Source organism: Poecilia reticulata, linkage group LG15 (assembly GCF_000633615.1).
Source record: "Poecilia reticulata strain Guanapo linkage group LG15, Guppy_female_1.0+MT, whole genome shotgun sequence".
Lineage (NCBI taxonomy): Eukaryota > Metazoa > Chordata > Actinopteri > Cyprinodontiformes > Poeciliidae > Poecilia > Poecilia reticulata.
Window position 1 is genome coordinate 11,446,414 of NC_024345.1, and position 20,157 is coordinate 11,466,570.

The 20,157-nt window shown below is 36.8% G+C and overlaps 1 protein-coding gene across 1 annotated transcript in view; it reads left to right on the forward strand.

The window, feature by feature from the left end:
* The first annotated feature begins 1,892 nt into the window (after positions 1 to 1,892).
* The window catches only part of ryr2b (ryanodine receptor 2b (cardiac)), a 72,914-nt gene continuing 54,649 nt past the window's right edge, over positions 1,893 to 20,157 (forward strand). Inside the window, exons 1-26 of the mRNA XM_017309140.1 lie at positions 1,893 to 2,040; positions 3,384 to 3,503; positions 4,123 to 4,227; positions 5,524 to 5,598; positions 5,690 to 5,768; positions 5,895 to 6,007; positions 6,398 to 6,521; positions 8,588 to 8,684; positions 8,782 to 8,856; positions 8,967 to 9,123; positions 9,290 to 9,451; positions 9,583 to 9,704; positions 10,020 to 10,203; positions 10,296 to 10,413; positions 10,550 to 10,645; positions 10,752 to 10,870; positions 12,180 to 12,313; positions 14,652 to 14,893; positions 15,580 to 15,772; positions 15,968 to 16,187; positions 16,768 to 16,872; positions 16,966 to 17,069; positions 17,198 to 17,281; positions 17,406 to 17,565; positions 18,976 to 19,123; positions 19,376 to 19,584. Of these exons, the coding sequence (XP_017164629.1) occupies positions 1,993 to 2,040; positions 3,384 to 3,503; positions 4,123 to 4,227; positions 5,524 to 5,598; positions 5,690 to 5,768; positions 5,895 to 6,007; positions 6,398 to 6,521; positions 8,588 to 8,684; positions 8,782 to 8,856; positions 8,967 to 9,123; positions 9,290 to 9,451; positions 9,583 to 9,704; positions 10,020 to 10,203; positions 10,296 to 10,413; positions 10,550 to 10,645; positions 10,752 to 10,870; positions 12,180 to 12,313; positions 14,652 to 14,893; positions 15,580 to 15,772; positions 15,968 to 16,187; positions 16,768 to 16,872; positions 16,966 to 17,069; positions 17,198 to 17,281; positions 17,406 to 17,565; positions 18,976 to 19,123; positions 19,376 to 19,584 (3,393 nt within the window). The 5' untranslated portion in view covers positions 1,893 to 1,992. The remainder of the gene's footprint in view (positions 2,041 to 3,383; positions 3,504 to 4,122; positions 4,228 to 5,523; positions 5,599 to 5,689; positions 5,769 to 5,894; positions 6,008 to 6,397; positions 6,522 to 8,587; positions 8,685 to 8,781; positions 8,857 to 8,966; positions 9,124 to 9,289; positions 9,452 to 9,582; positions 9,705 to 10,019; positions 10,204 to 10,295; positions 10,414 to 10,549; positions 10,646 to 10,751; positions 10,871 to 12,179; positions 12,314 to 14,651; positions 14,894 to 15,579; positions 15,773 to 15,967; positions 16,188 to 16,767; positions 16,873 to 16,965; positions 17,070 to 17,197; positions 17,282 to 17,405; positions 17,566 to 18,975; positions 19,124 to 19,375; positions 19,585 to 20,157) is intronic.

The window sequence follows — 20,157 nt, forward strand, 5'->3', positions numbered from 1 at the left end:
TTTGGAAAACATACATAATGAGAATTTTGTCTTTTCCTTTGTTTTGGAGCATACATCAGTGGAACTCCACCCTGAAAGACAAGACTAAAATATGTATCCTCTTATATGTTTTATGTAGTTTTCATATTTGATTACATTTACAGAATAAGCCTACGTGGGTTTGCAGCATTGAAATTTTGACTTTGTTTTGCACAAGTTTAACATGGTTCCCAGGAAGTATTTTTCCTCATTTTAGCTGTTGACTTAAAAGTAATGCCGAATTACAGTATATGTCTGTCTTTCATTTGGCTTTATTACTATTTTAATACTCTAATAAGTAAATGTAATCAAAATTGCATTAAATTCTACCTTCATGTTGAAAATTGTAGATTCACATGAAATGAAAATCATTTGGCTCTGTGACCATGAACCTTTTTCAAGTTGTACATCAATTAATAACTTCAATAAAGCATTGTTGCCAAATTAATCCTTTCTTTGAGTCTGGTGGATTATTGCTTGAACTATGTCTTTACAATTCGACTTGTTAGTGTTTATATAAGATGTAAATATGTCAATGAATGAAAGTTTCTGTCAAATTAAAATAGAAAATGTATAGTTGACGGTTGTTTTTTTTTCTTTTACAAGGATGTACATGAATCAACTCAGTTATTACAAGTGGGTAAACATCTTAGTCAATTAATATTTCTTTCAAATAACATGGTTTGACGCACCTGATGATACTTATATTTCTGAAATTGCAATACCATTTATAAAGTTACAGAGTCTGGCTTGAATTAATAGATTTCTGGAAAAAATATTTAGTAAATCAGTTGATTGTGTTGGCTCTTCAGTCCCTGAAGGCCATTTCTTGATTTCGACATGCTCAGAAAGTAAATGTGAAAGCAATCTGAAGACTTGTTGAGCAGTTTTTGCCAGGTGCTGCTATTCAACCTCATTTTGTGGAGGAAGGTTTCTAGTTTTCTAGTGTCATTATTTGTGTGAACAGAAAGAAACAGATTAATCATATTCCCACTCTTCTTCACTTTCATTGAGTTTTCTGCTTGAAAACTAAATTGCATAAGTCTCTGACTGTAAAGCTTCTCTTCTAATGAGGAAAAAAAAAGGAACTTTGCCAATAACCTTGCTGCTTTTTGGATATAGTGAATCATTGGCTAAATTAAATGGCATAGTGACCATTAAACTAATACTTTCCGTATTTTCTATATTAACGCGACATCACAGGTCGTGACAATATGGTATGAGACACAATCTGAAAAAAAAAACAAACAAAAAAAACGAGCTCTCTTGCCTTCTCCCAGTGTTAACAAGAAACATCCAATCAGAGCCCGGAGGCGGGTCTTAGAGCTCTCAATCACAGGAAGGGGGTATTGGGTTTGTTAGTTAGCATAGCCACCGATGACGACGGATAAAATGTTTTTTCGATAATGGTAAGTTGGTAACAGCATTAAAAACTTCCTCCTGGCTCTGATTAGAGCGTTGCATTTCTTCAGATGGCAATAATATCATTGAGGAGGTGGAAATGGAACTTTTCACAGATTATCCGTCTCACAACATGTTGTGAAGACATGGTGACAGTTTTACAAATGTGTTAAAAAAAGTATTCTTTCCAAAAAGTTACAGCTTTAATGTCAGTACTACTCTCTACCTGACGGTGGCCATGCTTTCCTTTCAAAGCAGCAACATAGCAATGGAGATAATGAGATATTTACTGCAATAAGTCATTATAATTTGGCACACATTTACCACAATGGCTCACTAGAGACCAGTTGATTGTTTTTTCGCTTCCCCCCGGAAGTAGGAGCTGGCAAAAATGACGTCGTGAGGTAATTGGTCGTTAACAGTGACACCGCCCACAAGCTGAAAGCCCTGCTCCCTGTTTTCTTTTTTTTTTTTTTTTTCTATCTACTCCAAACTTCCTGAACCTCCTGGGGTCTCCTCAGTGTAGATGCTTTCATTGAGTTTCCTCAGATGTAACTTACTTTTGATTAAAAAATGACCGCCACAGGAGAGGGTGAAGATGAGGGACAGTTTTTACGAATGGTGAGTCACAAACCATGTCAAACTTGGAAGATAAACTGTTAATACTAAATAAAGTCAAATTATTTGTAAACACCTTCTAATAGAAAAAAGCTTACGTTTTTTGATATATTCAGCTCCAGGTAACACAAAATGTATTTAAAATCAAGATATAGTATTTCTAAGGTTATCAGTTGAAAACCTTTATTTTCTTTTTGTATTAAATTAGCAATGTTTTTACACATGTAAAAAAAAAAAAAAAGTAATTTAAATACCTGTTGCCTTACACTTCCTGCTGGCTTTCTAACCTTTTTTTTTTTTTTTTTTTTTTTTTTTTTTTTTTTGTAGTTACTATTAGTAAAAAAGAAACAAAATTCAAGCTGTTTCTGTTCTCATTCTCACTATGAGATGTTATTCTTCTTGGTTGTCCTCTCAGACTTTAAGCTTTACCTTCTGATAGTAGCATGTCACAGTGGGGGGTAAGATAAAACCACATGCAGATAACTGAGTAATTGTGTTTAATTGATCCATACTTTTGTTGCTATACAAGGTGTCTTTTATTCTTGACAAATCTCATGTTTAGTTGGTAGATGGCAATAGAAATCTCTGCTCACACCCCAATTTATGAAATACATTGTTTGATCAAGTTACGTTTGTGAAACAGGAATTTTGCTGTTCATAAGAAATATATTTTCTTTTTTTTTAGCCTCATTTTTTTTTTATCAGAATGAAATTGCTTTAAATACAAGGTGCCTTTATAGTAACCTTTCCTAAGATATGTAAACCGAACTGTATAATTTCTTTCCTGTGCCAAAATTTGAGAAAAAAAAAAAAAGTCCACTTTCAAAAACCTGTTTCATTTGCTATTCCATTGCTCCATTGTGAATTTTGACATGCTGGATGTACAGCTGAGCTGAGTCCTCAAGCCCATCAGAATGCCCCTCGCAACCTCAGCTCTGGGCAGTGTGTTTGACTGATTGCATGCTCCTGCTGATATGAGGAGTGGAAAGACGGTCAAATCGGGGGGGTCAGACCGAGCAGTACCTTCCAGATATGGCAGTGTGGACCGGGAGCACAGAGAGGTGTTGGCATTCCTGGTCATCTGTGATCCTTTTCTTGCACTTCTTTAAATAGATAGAGATGTCTAATTGGGTTGACGTGGTGCATGTGGCTTTTGAATGGAGATAAGATAGAAGGCGTGTGGTCCAGATCTACTGTACATACAGTTTCAATAGAAGTAAAATGCATCACCCATATCAGTGGTCTTTTCTGGAATATTTTCTTTCAGAATGTAAATCTATTTTGCACACAATATCTTGTTGTTGTCATCTCTTTGTGTGTTTGTGGTCTTTCTTTCCCTTCCTTAGGGAGACGAGGTGGTTTTGCAGAGCACCTTTACCTCCCATAACGAACATTTGAAGCTCTGTCTTGCTGCTGAAGGATTTGGCAGCAGGCTTTGCAGGCTTGAGCTCACTTCAAACTGCAAGGTACAAAGCTCCACCTTGGTGATTTCACTCTTCCTCCTCACTGCCGAAGGCGTTGATCTTTGTCCTCCTTTGTGCCACCAGTGGCAGCGATGACTCAAATAGTGTAAAATTTTTTTTAATTTTTATTGAGCTGTTGAATTTTCTATGAAATAATATAAAATAATTTGTCATTTATTTATAATTTTGAAACATTATTTTGTTTTACAACTGATTGTTTCTTATGCTTTCATTTTTGCTAATTAATTAGGTGTAGTAGCTTTAAAAAAAATAACAACAAAAGAAGTACAGCATATAATAATTTTGATCAAAACATTTTCATTTGCTAAAATGGCCAAAATTAATTCAATTAGAATTTGTATATTTAGAATATTTAGTGCTGTTCAACTGCATAACAAATAATGAAAATGCTTTCAAATGTGTGTAACATGGCAAGATGTGGAAAGGTTTTGCTATGTGATAATTTGCAGGTAAACCAAGCATATAGATTGATCAATTTTTGGTTTGTATATGTCAATTTGTATTTGATTTGTTGTTACCAAGTATATCATTGGTCTGGAGAGGAAACGGGCTCACATGAAAGTAGTTTAGCAAGTTTTTGTGCTCTTTTATTTCCTGCCAGAAGGTTCCTCCAGACTTGTCTGTGTGTGGCTTCATCCTGGCTCAGTGTCTCTCTGTTCGAGCCCTGCAGGAGATGCTGGCCCACAGCGAACAACTGGCAGCAGAGGTGAGAATCTGTTCCCTTCCTTTCGCTCTCAGTGAACCTTAATGAACAAATTTGCTGTCTTTTGTTGTTGCTGCATAATTTTGGGGCGTTATTTACCTTAGTTTAAGATTATCCGGTGAATGTTCATTGTAAAATAGAGTTAAGCCAATGTTTTCCTTAGAAATAGTTTGTCGCATTTCTAATTGTTTTGGACTGTTTAATTACTGTTTCTTGTCATTTTGGGAAAGTTTTGACATGTAGAGTTTCTTCTTGTATCTTCTTCTGTAGCAGTGAAGATAAATATGTAACTTCCTTGTTGTCTTGTCTTTCCCATCTTGAAGATCTGAGAGTGGAAACCGACTTTTGTGTCACAGCATATTTACTCATTACCAGAACAGGAAGTCACAGATTACTTGTTAAAATATTTGAGATGCTTCTTAAGAGTTCCCATCTCCCCCATGTCACCCACTCAGCTCCTTCAGACTAGAGGCAGCAGCAGTTGGCAAACACATGATGAAATTTCTGAGGTTATACAAACTACTTCTAGGTCCAACACTCCTAAGAATGTTTGCAAACAGCATAATATAGCAAGGCAAGGTTTCCCCCAGAACACTTGCAAAGCCCGGTGGTCCATCGTGTTTTTCAGTTAAAAAATGTTTAAAGTCGACAGGAAATGTGAAAATATCACTTAATAATTATGTGTTATTGAAATATTGGAAGATTAATACCTGAACACTGACTATAAAGTCTTAAAAAATGCAAACATTTTAAAAATACTTAAGTAAATAAGAAGTGCTTAGCCTGGTGGGGGCACAAGTCAAGCCTGGTGGCCCACCAGGCTTATAAAACACTGAAAGCCATAGAAGGAAAGAAAAAAAAAAAAGAAATATTTGATATACAGCATTTTTCTAACAACTGATGATGACATAGTTACTTGATTGCAACTATACTCCCATCCTCACATCCCTCCATTAGGCCTTTTTACACGTCCAGATGTCTAGATTTTTTGCAAAAGCATCTCAAACTTCTCATTCTTTTTAAGACATGGCAGCTTCAATTCCCAGTAGACAAAATTTAGAAAACCAAAAGAGCCAAGGCTTCAAAATTGTAGAGGGAGGCTAATTTTATAGTGACACTGTACATGGTTTTATTTTAGGGGAGTAACGTTAAAATAACAAGCACAAGATGTGTTTTGAAAGACATTGTGGGCTGATTTATTTTTGTATATATACATATTTTCTCTACTTCTCAATGTTTTGAAATTAAACAAATATATATGTTTTTAATGATTTTAAGCCGACTGATGGTGATTTACAGGCAAAAGCTGGAGTTGCTCATCGCACTCTGCTGTACGGCCAGGCAGTGATGTTCACACACTCCTTCAGCGGCATGGTGAGTTCAGGATGATTCTGTCACAGTCCAGTTTAAAATGTTTTTTTATGTCTTAAAAATACTGATTTATTTCTTTTCATTTCCCTTCCAGTATCTTAGTTGCTTGTCTTCATCTCAGACTTCACCTGACAAGTTGGCGTTTGACGTGGGTCTGCAAGAGGATAAAGCAGGTATAATTTAGGTTTTACCTGTCCTCATAATGTTTTTATTTAATGTATCGTAGTACGTTTGGTGGCTCTCCGCTTTGAGTTTTAACCTGCAAGCTTCCTCTCATCTAAATTCTACCCCTGGCTCAGGAGAGGCATGTTGGTGGACTGTCCATCCGGCTTCCAGGCAGAGGTCAGAGGGCGAGAAGGTGCGTGTCGGAGATGACCTCATACTGGTCAGTGTCTCCTCTGAGAGATATCTGGTGAGTAAAGGAAGAAAAAAAAGTGCTTTTTATCTTTTTTAAAGTAGAACAAAGTCACACTGATGGAAATGGAAAAAAGTAATGTTGGTTATAGAAGTGTAACCCAGTTAAGGAAATAATACAATTAAAAATTTAGTGTTTTGTCAATTCTTTTTTCCTTGTGTTTTTTTTTTCTAGATTTTTTTTCCTCACTCATAGTCTTTCACCATCAGAAACTATAATCTATTAAATTTCCATTGGTTTCAATCAGAAGATGATGCCTCACTGTTTTGCTGATGAGCTGTTTTGCATAATTGCTTATGATAACAGTTATCGTGGCAGAAAAATCAGAAGTTGTGTTTACTTCTGATGAGCCCATTTCTCATATTTTCTTTTTTCTTTTTTCCCCAGCATCTGTCCTTTGCCCCTGTATCTGACAACAAAAGCCTGAGCGACAGTCTGATTGTCAGTGCCTCCTTCCAGCAGACTCTTTGGAGTGTTGCTCCCATCTGCTCTGGAGGTGCCATTGCTCAAGGCAAGTTTCTTTTCTTTTTGCTCTCTAAGCATGTTGATAAACAAAACATTTATTCTTTTTATTTTATGTGGAAAAAAAATGTAGCTCAGTGTGGTGTGTTCAAGGAATGCAGTTGTTTTTTTGAACGAGCTCAAGTGCTTTGCCTTTTTGCAAGGCGAGTCTCTGTGCAGCATTCATACGCATAGAAAAATAAAAGAACTACAATAGTAAGTGAAGAAATAATTATTAAAAATTGAAATAACTTGTTAACTCTACATAAAATACACGTTGGTGTACTCAGTAAAAACTGCAACATAGTTCAGACAAAATAAAAATAGATAATTTCTTTTCATTTTTCTTCTATTGGAAAACAGTATTTTCTTCACTGCAGTTAAACCAGCCAACATACTCAGAATATCTTAAATTTTAGGGCATTTGCTCCAGAGCTGAAGAGCAGAGAGACAAAATATCTCCCCTTGTTTATACCAGGTTTTGTAAACGCTGAGGGAATGCTTCTCTTATGACCCAATGGTTTAAATGCTGCAATTGTGTTCAGGCTGATGATAATTTAGTGTTTTGTAGACCGTTAACAGGATTTTTAAATCTCTCCCTGTTACTCACAGGGAAGCCAGTGAAGCAATTTAATGACTAGTGTATCATGATTCATTTCCTGGGTATTGGTCAGACGACTGGCATCCAGATTTTGAATGAGTTCCGGCTCATTCAAAATCTGAATGATTTTGAATGAGCCATTGTTGTTTTTTTTACCCCAACAATAAAGTCAGCTTTACAGCAATGTGATCTATTTGAAATAAAAAACCACGTATCCATTTTATGTGACCTGAAATTGTTTATTCTGTCAATCTTTTTTAACACAGGAGTTGGCTAATTTAGGAATGCAGTGTTTATTAAATCTTAGTCAGAGCTGCACCATATTAGGAAAATCTGTTCAGGGTATAATCTTGTTCAACATTGCGATAACAACAGAATTTTCAGCTAGCACATTTTCCTGTTTTGTGTTTGCTTGAGTGAGTCTTAACTGGTCAAATAAACAATTTATATGCAAATCGTTAATGCATAATCATTTGAAATAATAACCTACCAAATACTGCATCTAAGCTGTCCTTTCTGATTGCAGTGTTGCATACATTGACGTTGAGATGTGAATTGTGGTTTGATATTTTTGCCAGCTCTACTTTGAGTCCATAACTATCCACAGGTTTCTTGCATGCTGATCTCTGAGCAAAACTCTAAATCCTAAATCTAATATAAACATAAGTATAGAAGGATTTCTAACAAAAATGTGGCTGTTATGATTAAGGCAGTTTTCTTTTTTTTTTTTTTTTTGCAATGTTAATCTGAAATCTCTCATATGATCATAAACATTGTGTACAAATAATGTGACTGCTAAATTTGCCTTTAGGGTTTTTCTTCTATAAATGTATAGCTCCACTTTGAAAATCAAGAGAGAAGTCATAAATATGATTGTCATGTGGACTCTTTAGATACGCTACTAAAGGACTAAATTAAGAATATTAAATTGGATAAGTCCCTCTGTTGAAGTTTCTTGGAGCTGCATTATGTGATTGTATATTTTTTATTACTAAAAACATAGTAATCGATTTAGGAATAGGCAGAAGAGCTAGATTTTCTTTTTTGTTTGTTTTATAAACACTGACTACTCATGTTATAGTTTTAGGACATGTCAGCTTTAATAAGAAGGCAAAAACATATTTTTTCCCCCCTAACAGTTACTTTTAAAAAAGAAACAACCCCCCCTGCAAAATCCTTCAATTTTAACTTTTTTTTTTATCTCACTTGCTCAAGAATTAGCATAATATTTTTCTCAATAAAATGAAATAAAAATATGATGACTTTCTCAAACTTATGAAGCACAAAAAAAACTTTCCAGATGTGTGTCATCTGTCTTATTTCTATCGTGGGCTGTCCTTATGAACTCAAAGTCTAAACTGAAAATGATGAAAGAATGACTTGTGTTCAGTCAGAACTGTATTTACAATTTCTTTTGGCATAGACAGCAATTCCCAAAAACCTGATGATGTAAAATATTGTTTTTCTTTTTCCAGGCTATCTAAAGGGGGGAGAAACGTTGCGTCTGCTCCACAGCCATAGTGATGCTTGTCTGACTATTCCTTGTTCAGAGCAGGGAGAGGAGCTTCAAAGGTCCTTTAAAACACACTTCTTCTCATATTAGTTTGAGAATAAATAAATATGAAAAACATTGCTCGCCTCTCTGACTGCAGCTGCTTTCCTAATCTAGAGTGATGCATTATGAGATTGGATCTGTGTCTGGTCATGGACGGTCCCTCTGGAGGCTGGAAATTCTGCGTGTCGCGTAAGTGAATTGAAGATTTTAGAATAATTCTGTCACTCTTGAAATATACATTTTGCTTTTTTGGATATTCCATGAGGAAATTGTTATATTTCTGTATTAATATTTCCTAGGTGGAGTGGGAGGCACACATGTTGGGGCGAGCCTTTTCGCCTGTGCCACGTAACAACGGGGAGGTACCTGGGTCTGACTGAGGAAAACGGATTGCACCTAGTCGATCGGGACAAGGCCGACATCAACACGACCTCCTTCTGCTTCCGATCATCAAAGGTCAATTAAATAATTGGAAACACATTGGATGTTTTTAAGACTCTTTAATTGGATGCAAACTGTCTTACAAAATGGTGCAGTGCAGCGTATGATTAAAAATTATATTGAAGAAGAAGAGTTTACATGTTATGAATAATTTTTTTTTCATTAAAATATTTTCTGGCAGGAGAAACTCGATGCTGGCAAAAACACAAATAGTGATTGCATGGGAATCCCAGAAATCAAATATGGAGACTCGATGTGTTACCTTCAGCATCTGTACTCAGGACTGTGGCTAACCTATCAAGCCACAGATGCCAAATGCCGCATGGGTGGAAATATGCGCAAGGTACAACTTTATGTTTCTTAATTTCCTTTTCTTTTACTTTTGGTGAAGACGGTGACTCTTCATGAACCCAAAATATAAGTCTGCTTTTTGACTACAGCAGGATTTGAATGGATCTGGATTTTTTTTTTCAGGCCATTTTGCACAGCGAGGGTCACATGGATGATGGACTGACGTTATCTCGCTCTCAGAGAGAAGAATCTCACACCGCCGGACTCATCCGAAACACTGTCTCTTTGTTTACTCGCTTTATAAGGTTCTTGATTCACAGTCATTCTGTAGTTTGAGAACAGAGGAGAGACAGACCTGTGCTTAAAGAGTCAGTTCTGAAAGTGTTTGGTTGGACATGTGCTGAGAAAATTGGCAGATTAGTTTTTCACATAGGCCTCAGATTTGTTTGATGAAATGTGTGACAACACAGCAAAAAATTTAATTGCCTCAAAACTAAGTTTTTAGTACAGTAAAACACTCGTGATCCAAACTGTATGGTCCTTTCTCATTTCTGTTAAATATTTTCAAACTTCTTTTGCCGTCATGTGGAATAATGTCAGACAATCTGCCTCTCCTTTAGGAAACTCGACTGTTTTAGTCACGAAGGAAGCCTCTCCTCACTCTGTCTGCCAACGAAGACGGTAACCTGCAGCCTCCAGGATCTCATCAAGTACTTCCAGTCTCCACTTGATGGACAAAGCCATGAAGATAAACAGAAAAAGATGGCTGCCCTTAGGAAACGCCAGAATATGTTTAAAGAAGAGGTAGAAATAGAATGTAGATATAGTTTTTTCTGTTTTTATTTATTTATTTTTTTTCTCAGAGTAACCAAACACACTATCTCTGTTTTTCTTAGGGTGTAATAGATCTGGTCTTAGATTGCATTGATCATCTGCACCACTACAGTAGTGATTCTTATATAACCGATTCTGCTCAGTGGGAGGCCGTCGTCTACTTGTTCTATGAGTTACTTGGTAAGAATTTTAAAAACAAAATTGGTCCAATGTTAAATTTTTAAAGTCAGCCACCTGGCTCTCATTTCTTTCGCTTTCTGTGTACTTATCTGCGAATAATTAATTCAGCTTGCCTGACTATCTTTTTCTTTTTTAGCTGCTTTGATCCGTGGGAACCGTGTAAACTGTGCTCATTTCTCAAGCTCTGTGGATTGGCTCATAAGCAGACTGGACCATCTAGAAGCATCTTCTGGTTGGCTTGATTCAAACTTTTTTTTTTCTACCCAGTTGCTACACTTGTATTCTATGCATTTTTTCTTAAAAATATAGTCAATTGTAATGTTTCTTACCATTCCCAGGAGTCTTGGAGGTTCTGCACTGTGTTCTTCTAGAGAGTCCTGAGGCAATTAATGTCATAAAAGATGGACACATTCAATCTATTATCTCTTTTCTGGAAAAGCATGGACACAACAACAAGGTAGAAAAGATTTCTTGAATTGCTTTGGATTTAAATCCTGAGCAACCCGGAATGTTTTCTAATAGTCTTTGAAAAATGAAGTGCTGTAAATGAAATACTTTGAGACATTTTAAAAATAACACTTTCAGTCAGTCAGACTTAAAGAAATGGGATTCCATACTTTTCTGTTTCTTGAAATGTGGCTTAACATAGAAGCCTATTTCTCTTGGCGTCTGGCTACTGGAATGGAAGATGGCTAGCAGCGGAGAAAGGGGATAGTGGTAAAAAAAAAAACAAATATATTGTTATAGATCTGTAACAAAGAGTGGTCATTCCACAGTGTGGAAGTAATACCAGAAAATGATCTTTTTCTGTTCTTTTACCACACAGAGAACAGAAAAAACTTTAGAGGAGTTTACGAAACTCTTCTAAAACTTTCAACTTGAAGGGTGATGGGGGCTAAAATTGAGCTTTTTGTAAGCCGACATATCAGGGTGGGGTTGGTGTAAAAGTAAAGGACATGTAAAAAGCATCTCATGCATCTGTTAAGTTCAGCATGCTGTCATGTGTGGTAGTAATGGTGTACTGTTGCCTTGTCTCTCTTGCAAAAGCCACGAGAACTCGGAGATTTGAAATAAAGCTGACCTCTACCTAAAAAGTGAAAATAGATAATCATTGGATCTTTTAGCAGGATAACAATAAAAAAAAATCTTCCCAGTAATTGTTAATGAGGAACAAAATCAACCCTCTTCCAGGGCAATCTCAGTCCTCAAACCTAAATCCCAACGATAAGCTGTGATGTAAGAGAGGAGTCAGGACTCTGGATGATCTACAGAGAATGAGTAAAGAGGAAAAAGCAGAGATCCTCTTGTCTGTGAGATCCAACTCTGTAAATTGCAATTGGACAGCTGTTCTTTTAGGGGGAAAAATTGTTTTTCAAAAGCACGGCCAACAAACCTCTTGACATTAGTAAAACAGTTCTCTATTAATGTAAAATAATTTTTTTTAAGTAAATATTCTGAAATTAAAGCTTTCTAAAATGTTTCTATGGCACAGTGCTGCTAGCCTAAAATATTTTCATTTATTCATTTTGAGACATATAAATCTTTAACAGGCCAATAATTGTAGAGAGCACTATGTGTATTGACAGGTAAACAATGAGGCATACAATGAAAAGAATGGTTGGTTTTATTTATTTGTTGAATGTATTTCTAAAAGTTTACCAAATGACATAAGGGAAAGTTGAAAGCAGCTTTAACAGAAATTGGTGATCTTTAGCCCGAATCACTGGATCTCATTGAGGTGTTGTTGCTGACTGGTTGTGTTGCAGGTGCTGGAGGTTCTGTGCTCGCTGTGTGTGTCCCATGGTGTGGCGGTGCGCTCCAATCAGAACCTCATCTGCGACAGCTTGCTGCCAGACAGAGATTTGCTACTTCAGACGCGACTGACTAATCAGGTCACCAGGTACTCCATAAGGCTTTCCTTCAAATGAGACTCGATTTATTAATTTATTTAAGAGAGTTATTTGTCTCTGAGTCCGCCTTCTGTCAATGTGTCCTTTTTCATTTACTCTGAGTTTCACTGCATGCAGACGTGTTTGGAGTTTGGTCAGTTTGTGTCATTCACAACTCATAAAAATCACAAAACAAAGGCAGCTTGCTGTAATTTGTCAGATAAAAATAGGGTTTAAGAAACATGCTAATAATACTTTGTAGTCTTCAATCTTTCCTGGTTCTTCTCTCTGTGAAATGTTAATTTATTGTCTTATCTTTTGTACCTCTTGGACTTTGTTGAAAATGTCTTTTCATTTCAGTTAATTTTTGTTTTTTTTGGGGTTTATTTTCCACTCCTTTTTTCTGAACAGATCACACTCAGGCATTTATTAAAATATTACTTTAGTTTTAGTTTTGGCTCCAACTCATTACAAAAACTAGATCCAGTTACATCTGGTTTTGAAAGCATACCATTATTTTGTTATTATTGTAGTATGTATATATTAATCCAAGTTAATTGAATAATTGTTTAACAATTGTGACTGTGGTGATTTTTGCTTCATAATCAAGTAGCTCCACATCGTTCGTGTTACAGGTTTAAATCCTAACCTTTCCGGTGGGATATTGGTGTAGATATTTGTTGCCGGAGGTGATATGAGCCATCTCAGTTAATCTGTGAACACACTTTAGTCAGTTTCATCATCTTTCATGTTCTTCTTCTTCTTCCTTTGAATTTTTGCCCCACTGTGCCAATCTGATCTTAAAAGGCAGTTTCCTTTTTGCCTGTTTTCCTTTGGGGTTTTATGTTTTAGCTTTTCAATCCGCACTTTCTTGAAAACTAGCAGAATTGCTTCTTTTTTATGTTTTTTTTTTCTCTCTCTGAGTGTACATCTATCTCTGTTTAATCATGCATGTACCGCAGAACTCCATTCCCCTGCCTTTCTTCTCCTGCTATCGTAGTTTATCATCCTCCTTGCCCTCCACAGATTTACTCGGGTATAAGAATCTCTTTTTTTTTTATCATGTTTTGACTCATCTTATACAATTTTTCCAAGTCAAACTTAATATTCCGCTTGATTAATGGCGTGTGAAGAGAAACCTTTTAACTGGTTAAAATAGTCTACATTTCTTAAGCAATCAAGTGAGAGCACACAGCCAATAAATGCTTATGAATGAATCCATATTTGCTTGCAGAGCACATAAAGTTGACAGGAGTGAAGTTTTTCTTTGTAGTGTACTGGAATTTTCAATACTTGCTATTTTTAAGTTAAGAGTGTATTGGAGAGCATCTGTATCTCTGTGTGGCTGGCAAAAACACATAAACTTTGTATGGAAGAGGGCTTTTGTGTTTGTGCTGATAATTCTGTGAAGAAGATAACACTGTTGACTTAAAAAAAACGTGAATAGAGAAAAGAAATAATCACGTTTTCTAAAATTCAATTTTTTTTCTCTGGGACTCAGTCAAATAAATTTAAACTGCTCAATCCTCTGTTTATGTGTTATCTTTTAATTTAATTTTACTAAATTCTCATAATTTTTTAATTAAAAAGAATGGATGTGCTAGTTTACCCCAGTTTGCAGAGCAGAAGTAACGTCTCAGAAAATGGTTTTAGGACATTTATTTAGACGGGTATAAAAAATGGAACAAACGGGAACCAGAGTGTTGCAGTCTACAGAACCTGTATCTACACAGTAGCTTCACATAAGTGGTTTTTTTATAAGTAAAAAAACCCCCCAAAAAACTAAATGACATTTTACTTGAGTTGTTTTAGATGGCGTAAAATATCCACACTTTGTGTGAGAAACCTACCACTCAGAAAAAGACACATTAAAAAAAATCTCTTGAAAAATTATTTAGATATCTGATAGTATATCTAAATAATATACTACGACCAACCTTGCTAACAGTAACCTGTTAGCAAAGTGTCAGCATACACTCATTGGGATTTTGTCCACAGATGCAATTGAATTTATTCAAGAATGGAAATTTATTGATGAAATTTGAGGCTGAACAATTTTTTTGATACGGTGTTACTTATTTCATGCCGTTGACTTATTATTAAAGAGCAAGTACCGCCTTGATCGGGTCTTTGGTTTGTTACAGTGATCAGAAATGCGTTTCCCAAATGCTCAGTGTCACTATTTGTTTCCCCTATTCTTTCAACATGCATTCACTGAACAAGGTCTAACTATTGACTACTGCCACGTTTGGACAAATGCCTCTATACTGCTAAATTTCAAAATTATACCATTCCCTAATCATTTGTTTTCTTTGCCTTTTCTTTCCTTCTTCAACACCCCCACTGTAGCATGGGAGCAAACATCTTCCTGGCCATAGGAGAGGCCTCGGCTCAGCATCGGAGGTGGTACTATGAGTTGGTCGTTGATCATGCTGACCCGTTTCTCACAGCTGAACCGACACACCTGCGTGTTGGCTGGGCCTTCACCAAAGGCTACCTGCCCAGGCCCACAGGAGGAGAGGGATGGGGGGGCAATGGAGTTGGTGATGACCTCTATTCGTTTGGCTTCGATGGGCTACACCTGTGGTCAGGTGAGTAAGAGAAAGTCCTCATGATGTACTTTTTGGGGAACTACATAACTTCAGTGTGGTTTTTGTAGTCCCAGTTCATTGTCGTTAGTATCACTGTCAGAATATATATCTGTATCTATGTATTACTTTCACATCACAGTAGTCTTGTACATCATTTGAAAGAAGCTTTGCATGAGTAATAAAGCTTGAAAAGTGAAACCCGTGTATAGCTTCATTACACAGGGAGCAATAATTCCTTTGCTCGCTAAACAGAGTTGTGACAAAATTTATCTGATAAAAATACATTTTTATTGAACGCTCAAATTTTCAGATTTTTTTTTTCTTTTAGTTGGAAACCAGTATCAACTAAATAAAAAGATAAAAAAACGGCACTGTGCAATAATATGAATTTTAAAAAGCGAATGTATCACTGTGAGAAATCAGAAGTGTTTGGAGTAAATTTGGATTCTTAGTGGAAGTGCAAAGTTTATTAAGAAATGACATCGGTCTATGGAGCACATGATCATTGCAAATTCCTAAGCAAGAAAATGGCACATTAATACAAAACATTTTTAATATACATATATACATTAACCTTTCTTGCCTATTTAGTCAGTGTGAGAGCAACGCTACATCTTACTACAGATTCAATTTTTCGTCCAGTAATCACTTTCCAGTGACCTGATCCTGCCTGACCTGAATTTCAGGTTGTGTGGGCCGTAAAGTCAGTTCCCCCTTCTCTCATCTGCTGAAAGATAATGATGTGGTTAGCTGCTGTCTCGACCTCACGGTTCCATGCATCTCCTTCCGGGTCAACGGTCTGCCAGTGCAGGGCATGCTGGAGAACTTCAATGCTAATGGACTTCTGTATCCTGTGGTCAGCTTCTCAGCTGGAGTCAGGTCAGCAGTGGTAAAATCCTTAAACTGATCTCTCTCGCTCTCACTCTCTCTCTTTCTCTCTCATTCAGTTTGAGTTAATGTTCTGTTTTTTTCTTTTTATTATTTTATATTAATGACAAATAAATGTAAATGTACTATAATAATGCTTATCGAAAACCATTACTGCCTTTTTTTCGTTCTTTTCCTGAACATCAGGGTTCGTTTTCTGTTTGGTGGGGGACATGGAGAGTTTCGCTTCCTGCCCCCACCAGGCTATGCTTCATGCTCTGAGGCTTTGCTCCCCAAAGTCAAACTGAGGGTGGAGCCGTGTCAGAAATACATCTTGGACTGTGAAGAGGGAAAAAAAGAGCTCATTGGCCCCTCGGTGCCAGTCACTCCAGTTACCTTCACCCCCATTCCAGTAGACATCAACAAGGTAACATATGCACACACAAGCATATTTTTCATCTAAAGAAAGCCAAATTTAGTAAAAATGTCATATTCCCACCCAATTTGAAGTTACTATGCAGTTCACTCAGTGCTGTACTTTGACTTGGATACGCTTCTCCACAAATCATGTGGGTTATGTCTGTAGGATGGTATAAGTTTCAGTCAAGCTTGTATGTGTGGATTTTGAAGCAAGTGCCTCTTAATCTGTTTTTATGTTAAACTGACAATTCACTGTGAAGTGACTTCGGTCTCCCAGCATCTGCTAGCTTGATAAGCTGTAGATCAGGGGTGTCAAACTCCAGTCCTCACGGGCCGCTGTCCTGCAGTTTTTAAATGTGCCACAGGTACAAAACACTGGAATGAAACGGCTTAATTACCTCCTTCTTGTGTAGATAAGTTCTCCAGAGCCTTGCTAATGACCTAATTAGTCTATTCAGGTGTGGTGCAGCAGAGGCACATCTAAAAGTTGCAGGGCAGCGGCCCTCCAGGACGGGAGTTTGACACCAGAGTTTGCTCTAGCCTGAATTAAGTTGCAGTAGTGCATTAACAGATGTTGACCTATTTAGGTTGTGTTACCGCCACAACTTGAAGACATCCGAGAAAAAATGGCAGAAAATTTTCACAAACTCTGGGTAAAGGACAGAATTGACCTCGGATGGACAAATGGACCAGTAAGAAAATTTTTTTTTTTTTTTTAAATTGAACTAATTCCTGTACTTCAGTTCTGCTTTAGGTATGAAATGGCAAACGTTTTTGTCAAACAGGTGAAAGACGAAGGTAAACAACATGACCCTTGTCTCGTGGAGTTCGCCAAGCTTCCTGAGCAGGAGAGAAACCAGAACCTTCAAATGGCTGAGGACATACTTAAGTGAGCTCCAACGCTTCAAAACATAAAATTAAAAACTAATTCAAATCAAAACTTTGCTGCACTTCAAACAGTTTAAATCTTAAGAATTGCCTTCTCTGTTACTGAGTGATTCCCTTCTTCCATTGGAGGACGGTGCTTGCCCTTGGTTTCCACATTGGTTTGGCAGATGACCACGCTGAAGAACACGTCAAATACACGAGACTACACACAAAGTAATCATTTTAATTTTGTATTCAGAATGCAATATCCTGGTGTCAGGATATCCTGATTTTTGATGCAGCTAAACGCTTGATGCTAAATGTTCAGATTAGATTTTTTCTCTGTCATCCGTTTCAGGTATGAGTTGCCCTGTGGCTACAGGCCTGCACCGATAGATTTAAGACAAATCACTCTGAGTTCAGCTGACAAGGATGTGGTTACCCTCTTGGCCGAAAACCATCATAATATCTGGGCCAGAGAGCGTATCAAACAGGGGTGGACCTATGGACCGGAGCAGGTGCTATTTTTTTTTTGTGAACTTTTTGTAGTGGTTGTATACAGATGCAACTCGGCAAATTAGAATGGCATTAAAGTTGATTTATTTCACTAATTCTGTTCAAATGGTCAAACTCAAAGCAAACGTAATCATTACAACAAGAGTGAAATCGTTGGGTATTTATTTCAGCTAATTTCAATGATTAACACTAATGAACGCTAATGAAAACCACAATTTATTTTCCTAATAAATTTCATTACATAACACCAATGAAAAGGATATTAACAGAGAAATGTCGCGAGCATGGGAGGAGGAAGGGATTTTCTACTCTGACACACTCATTCATTCATGTTAAATGATTCATCTGGCTAACAATGTAATGCTTTTGAACCAATTAGATGATTTGTATAACATCCAAAGCAGTTGAGTACTTTGGACACCACTCAGGTGCTTCAAACCACACACGAGTTGGAGTCACATTTGTCAGAGGATAGTCTATTGGTTTAGATTTGTCGATCAAGCACTGATATTCAATCAGCTGTTGATAATTTTCCCAGTTTGTTCAGGTACCAAGACCTGCTGAAAAATGAAATTATTATCTTTTATAAAACTTGTAGTTTATGATGGAGAGAGCACCAACATCAGGAGACAATGAGGCTCTTTTGATCATTTACTGTCTGTAGAAATGTCACACTGAACCTCATTGTACTTGGATTCTGTGCCGCTCTCGTCATCCTCTACACCTCAAAATGTTGGCACTTTGACCGGCGGAGGCTTAGTGTTTAAAATGAGGCATGACAACAAATTGAAGCTGAGGTGGATTTATTGAAGAACTGCCGGTCAGATTTGCACCAAATGCCTTTACACAGTGACAGAAAGCAGCTGGCTTTTCTACCCTGAGCAGTTTCATACCAAGAAAAGGATTAACAAGAAAATATAAAAAAAACCCCCAATAAATAAACAGTATTTATACAAACGTAACATCGAAACAATAAATGGTACCAATAAATATCTACAGGCATACACATCCTAACAACTAACCTAAAGTCAATCAAACTCCTCGGAGCATTACTTATTTAATACTTTTTCTGAGACAATTCTGCGTTTTCATCAGCTTTAACCATTGAAATGAATTGACACAAACTCTTGGAACACATGATCCTATGTGTTGATATTAGCTTTTAAATGACTAAAATAAATGTATTTTCAATGATATTTCAATTTTACACCCAACTGTCCTGCAACAACACAAGTACAATTTAAAGTTTAACATGTTTTAATTAAATTCAGAATGGCACAATTAAAAATAATTCCACCAAGTTTGTGCGAAGAAAGTGATCCGTTTTCTCAAGGCTAACATCGTCGAAGGTTTTTCAGGCATAATTTGGTTCCTGTTTTGCTCTTTCTAATCTTGTAAATTTTTTTTTTAAGGATATAAAGGGTAAACGGAGTCCTCATCTCGTGCCTTACAGCCTTGTTGATGAAGGGATGAGGAAAGCGGGCATGGCGAGCATGAGAGAGGCCGTCCGTCTCCTGCTGGCATTTGGCTACAGCCTGGAGTCCCTAAGCCAGGAACAGAGTATGATCCAAAACCCAAATTAAATGCATCACACTCATACCTATTATCAACCTCATAAACACTGTAGGTGATGTCAAGAAATGGCTAACTTATAAAACTAAATGAAAACTCCCAAGTTGCTATTTTTAAATTATGGTTCATTGCTGTGACATCTGTCCTTGTTGCAAAGATGAACTATTTACACGTTTCGGGTGCAAATGAAATTTTTATTTTCCGAGATAACCGTATTGGCACTATTTCTTTGACTGACAGCTCCTTTATCAAAGCCATGCCTCTTTTCTGTGGAGAAGAGCAGAGTGTTCAGACCAGATAAATCCTACGCGGTCACCATGGGGAAGTGGTATTTTGAATTTGAAGTACTGACAGCCGGGAATATGAGAGTGGGCTGGGCCCGACCGGGCTGTACTCCAGATAAAGAGCTCGGCTCAGATGACCAGGCTTATGTCTTTGATGGGTTTGAGGTGAGGCATTCCAATTTTACAACTTCTGATATTTCCAGAGATTCTCGCTGTCGTGGAAACCAAAATCTCAGTCAGTTGTACTCTAGACTGTGATGTTAGAAAGTTTTTATTTTGAGACAAAAAGTAGCTCATACCATTCAGAAAAATGAAATGAAACAAATCATCAGACATTGTCCTTTTTTAATTCAAATTCAATTTTATGCAAATGGGCCAGGTTTATCTTTTCCCTGTTTTTAAATGACTTGTGCAACATCAACAAGCAATTTACATGATCCTTGCTAAACATTTCTTTTGTTTGATTTACTCAAACATCAGTAATTTGAAGCCAGTAATTACAAACCAATTTGACAGCATAATTTACTTTTGTAACTCAAGGCTGTTTGTGCTAAATGCATTCAAGTCTCCTTTAAAGAGGGATTCTATTTTGAACCCAGACATTTCATAACCAAGTGAACTTTATTCTACACAAAACACAAATGAACATAGGTGTTGAATTCAGTTTGGTAATTGACATTTATAACTCTTAGGTTATAAATGTGTGTCAGTGACCTTCCCTGCATTTGTTTTTTACAA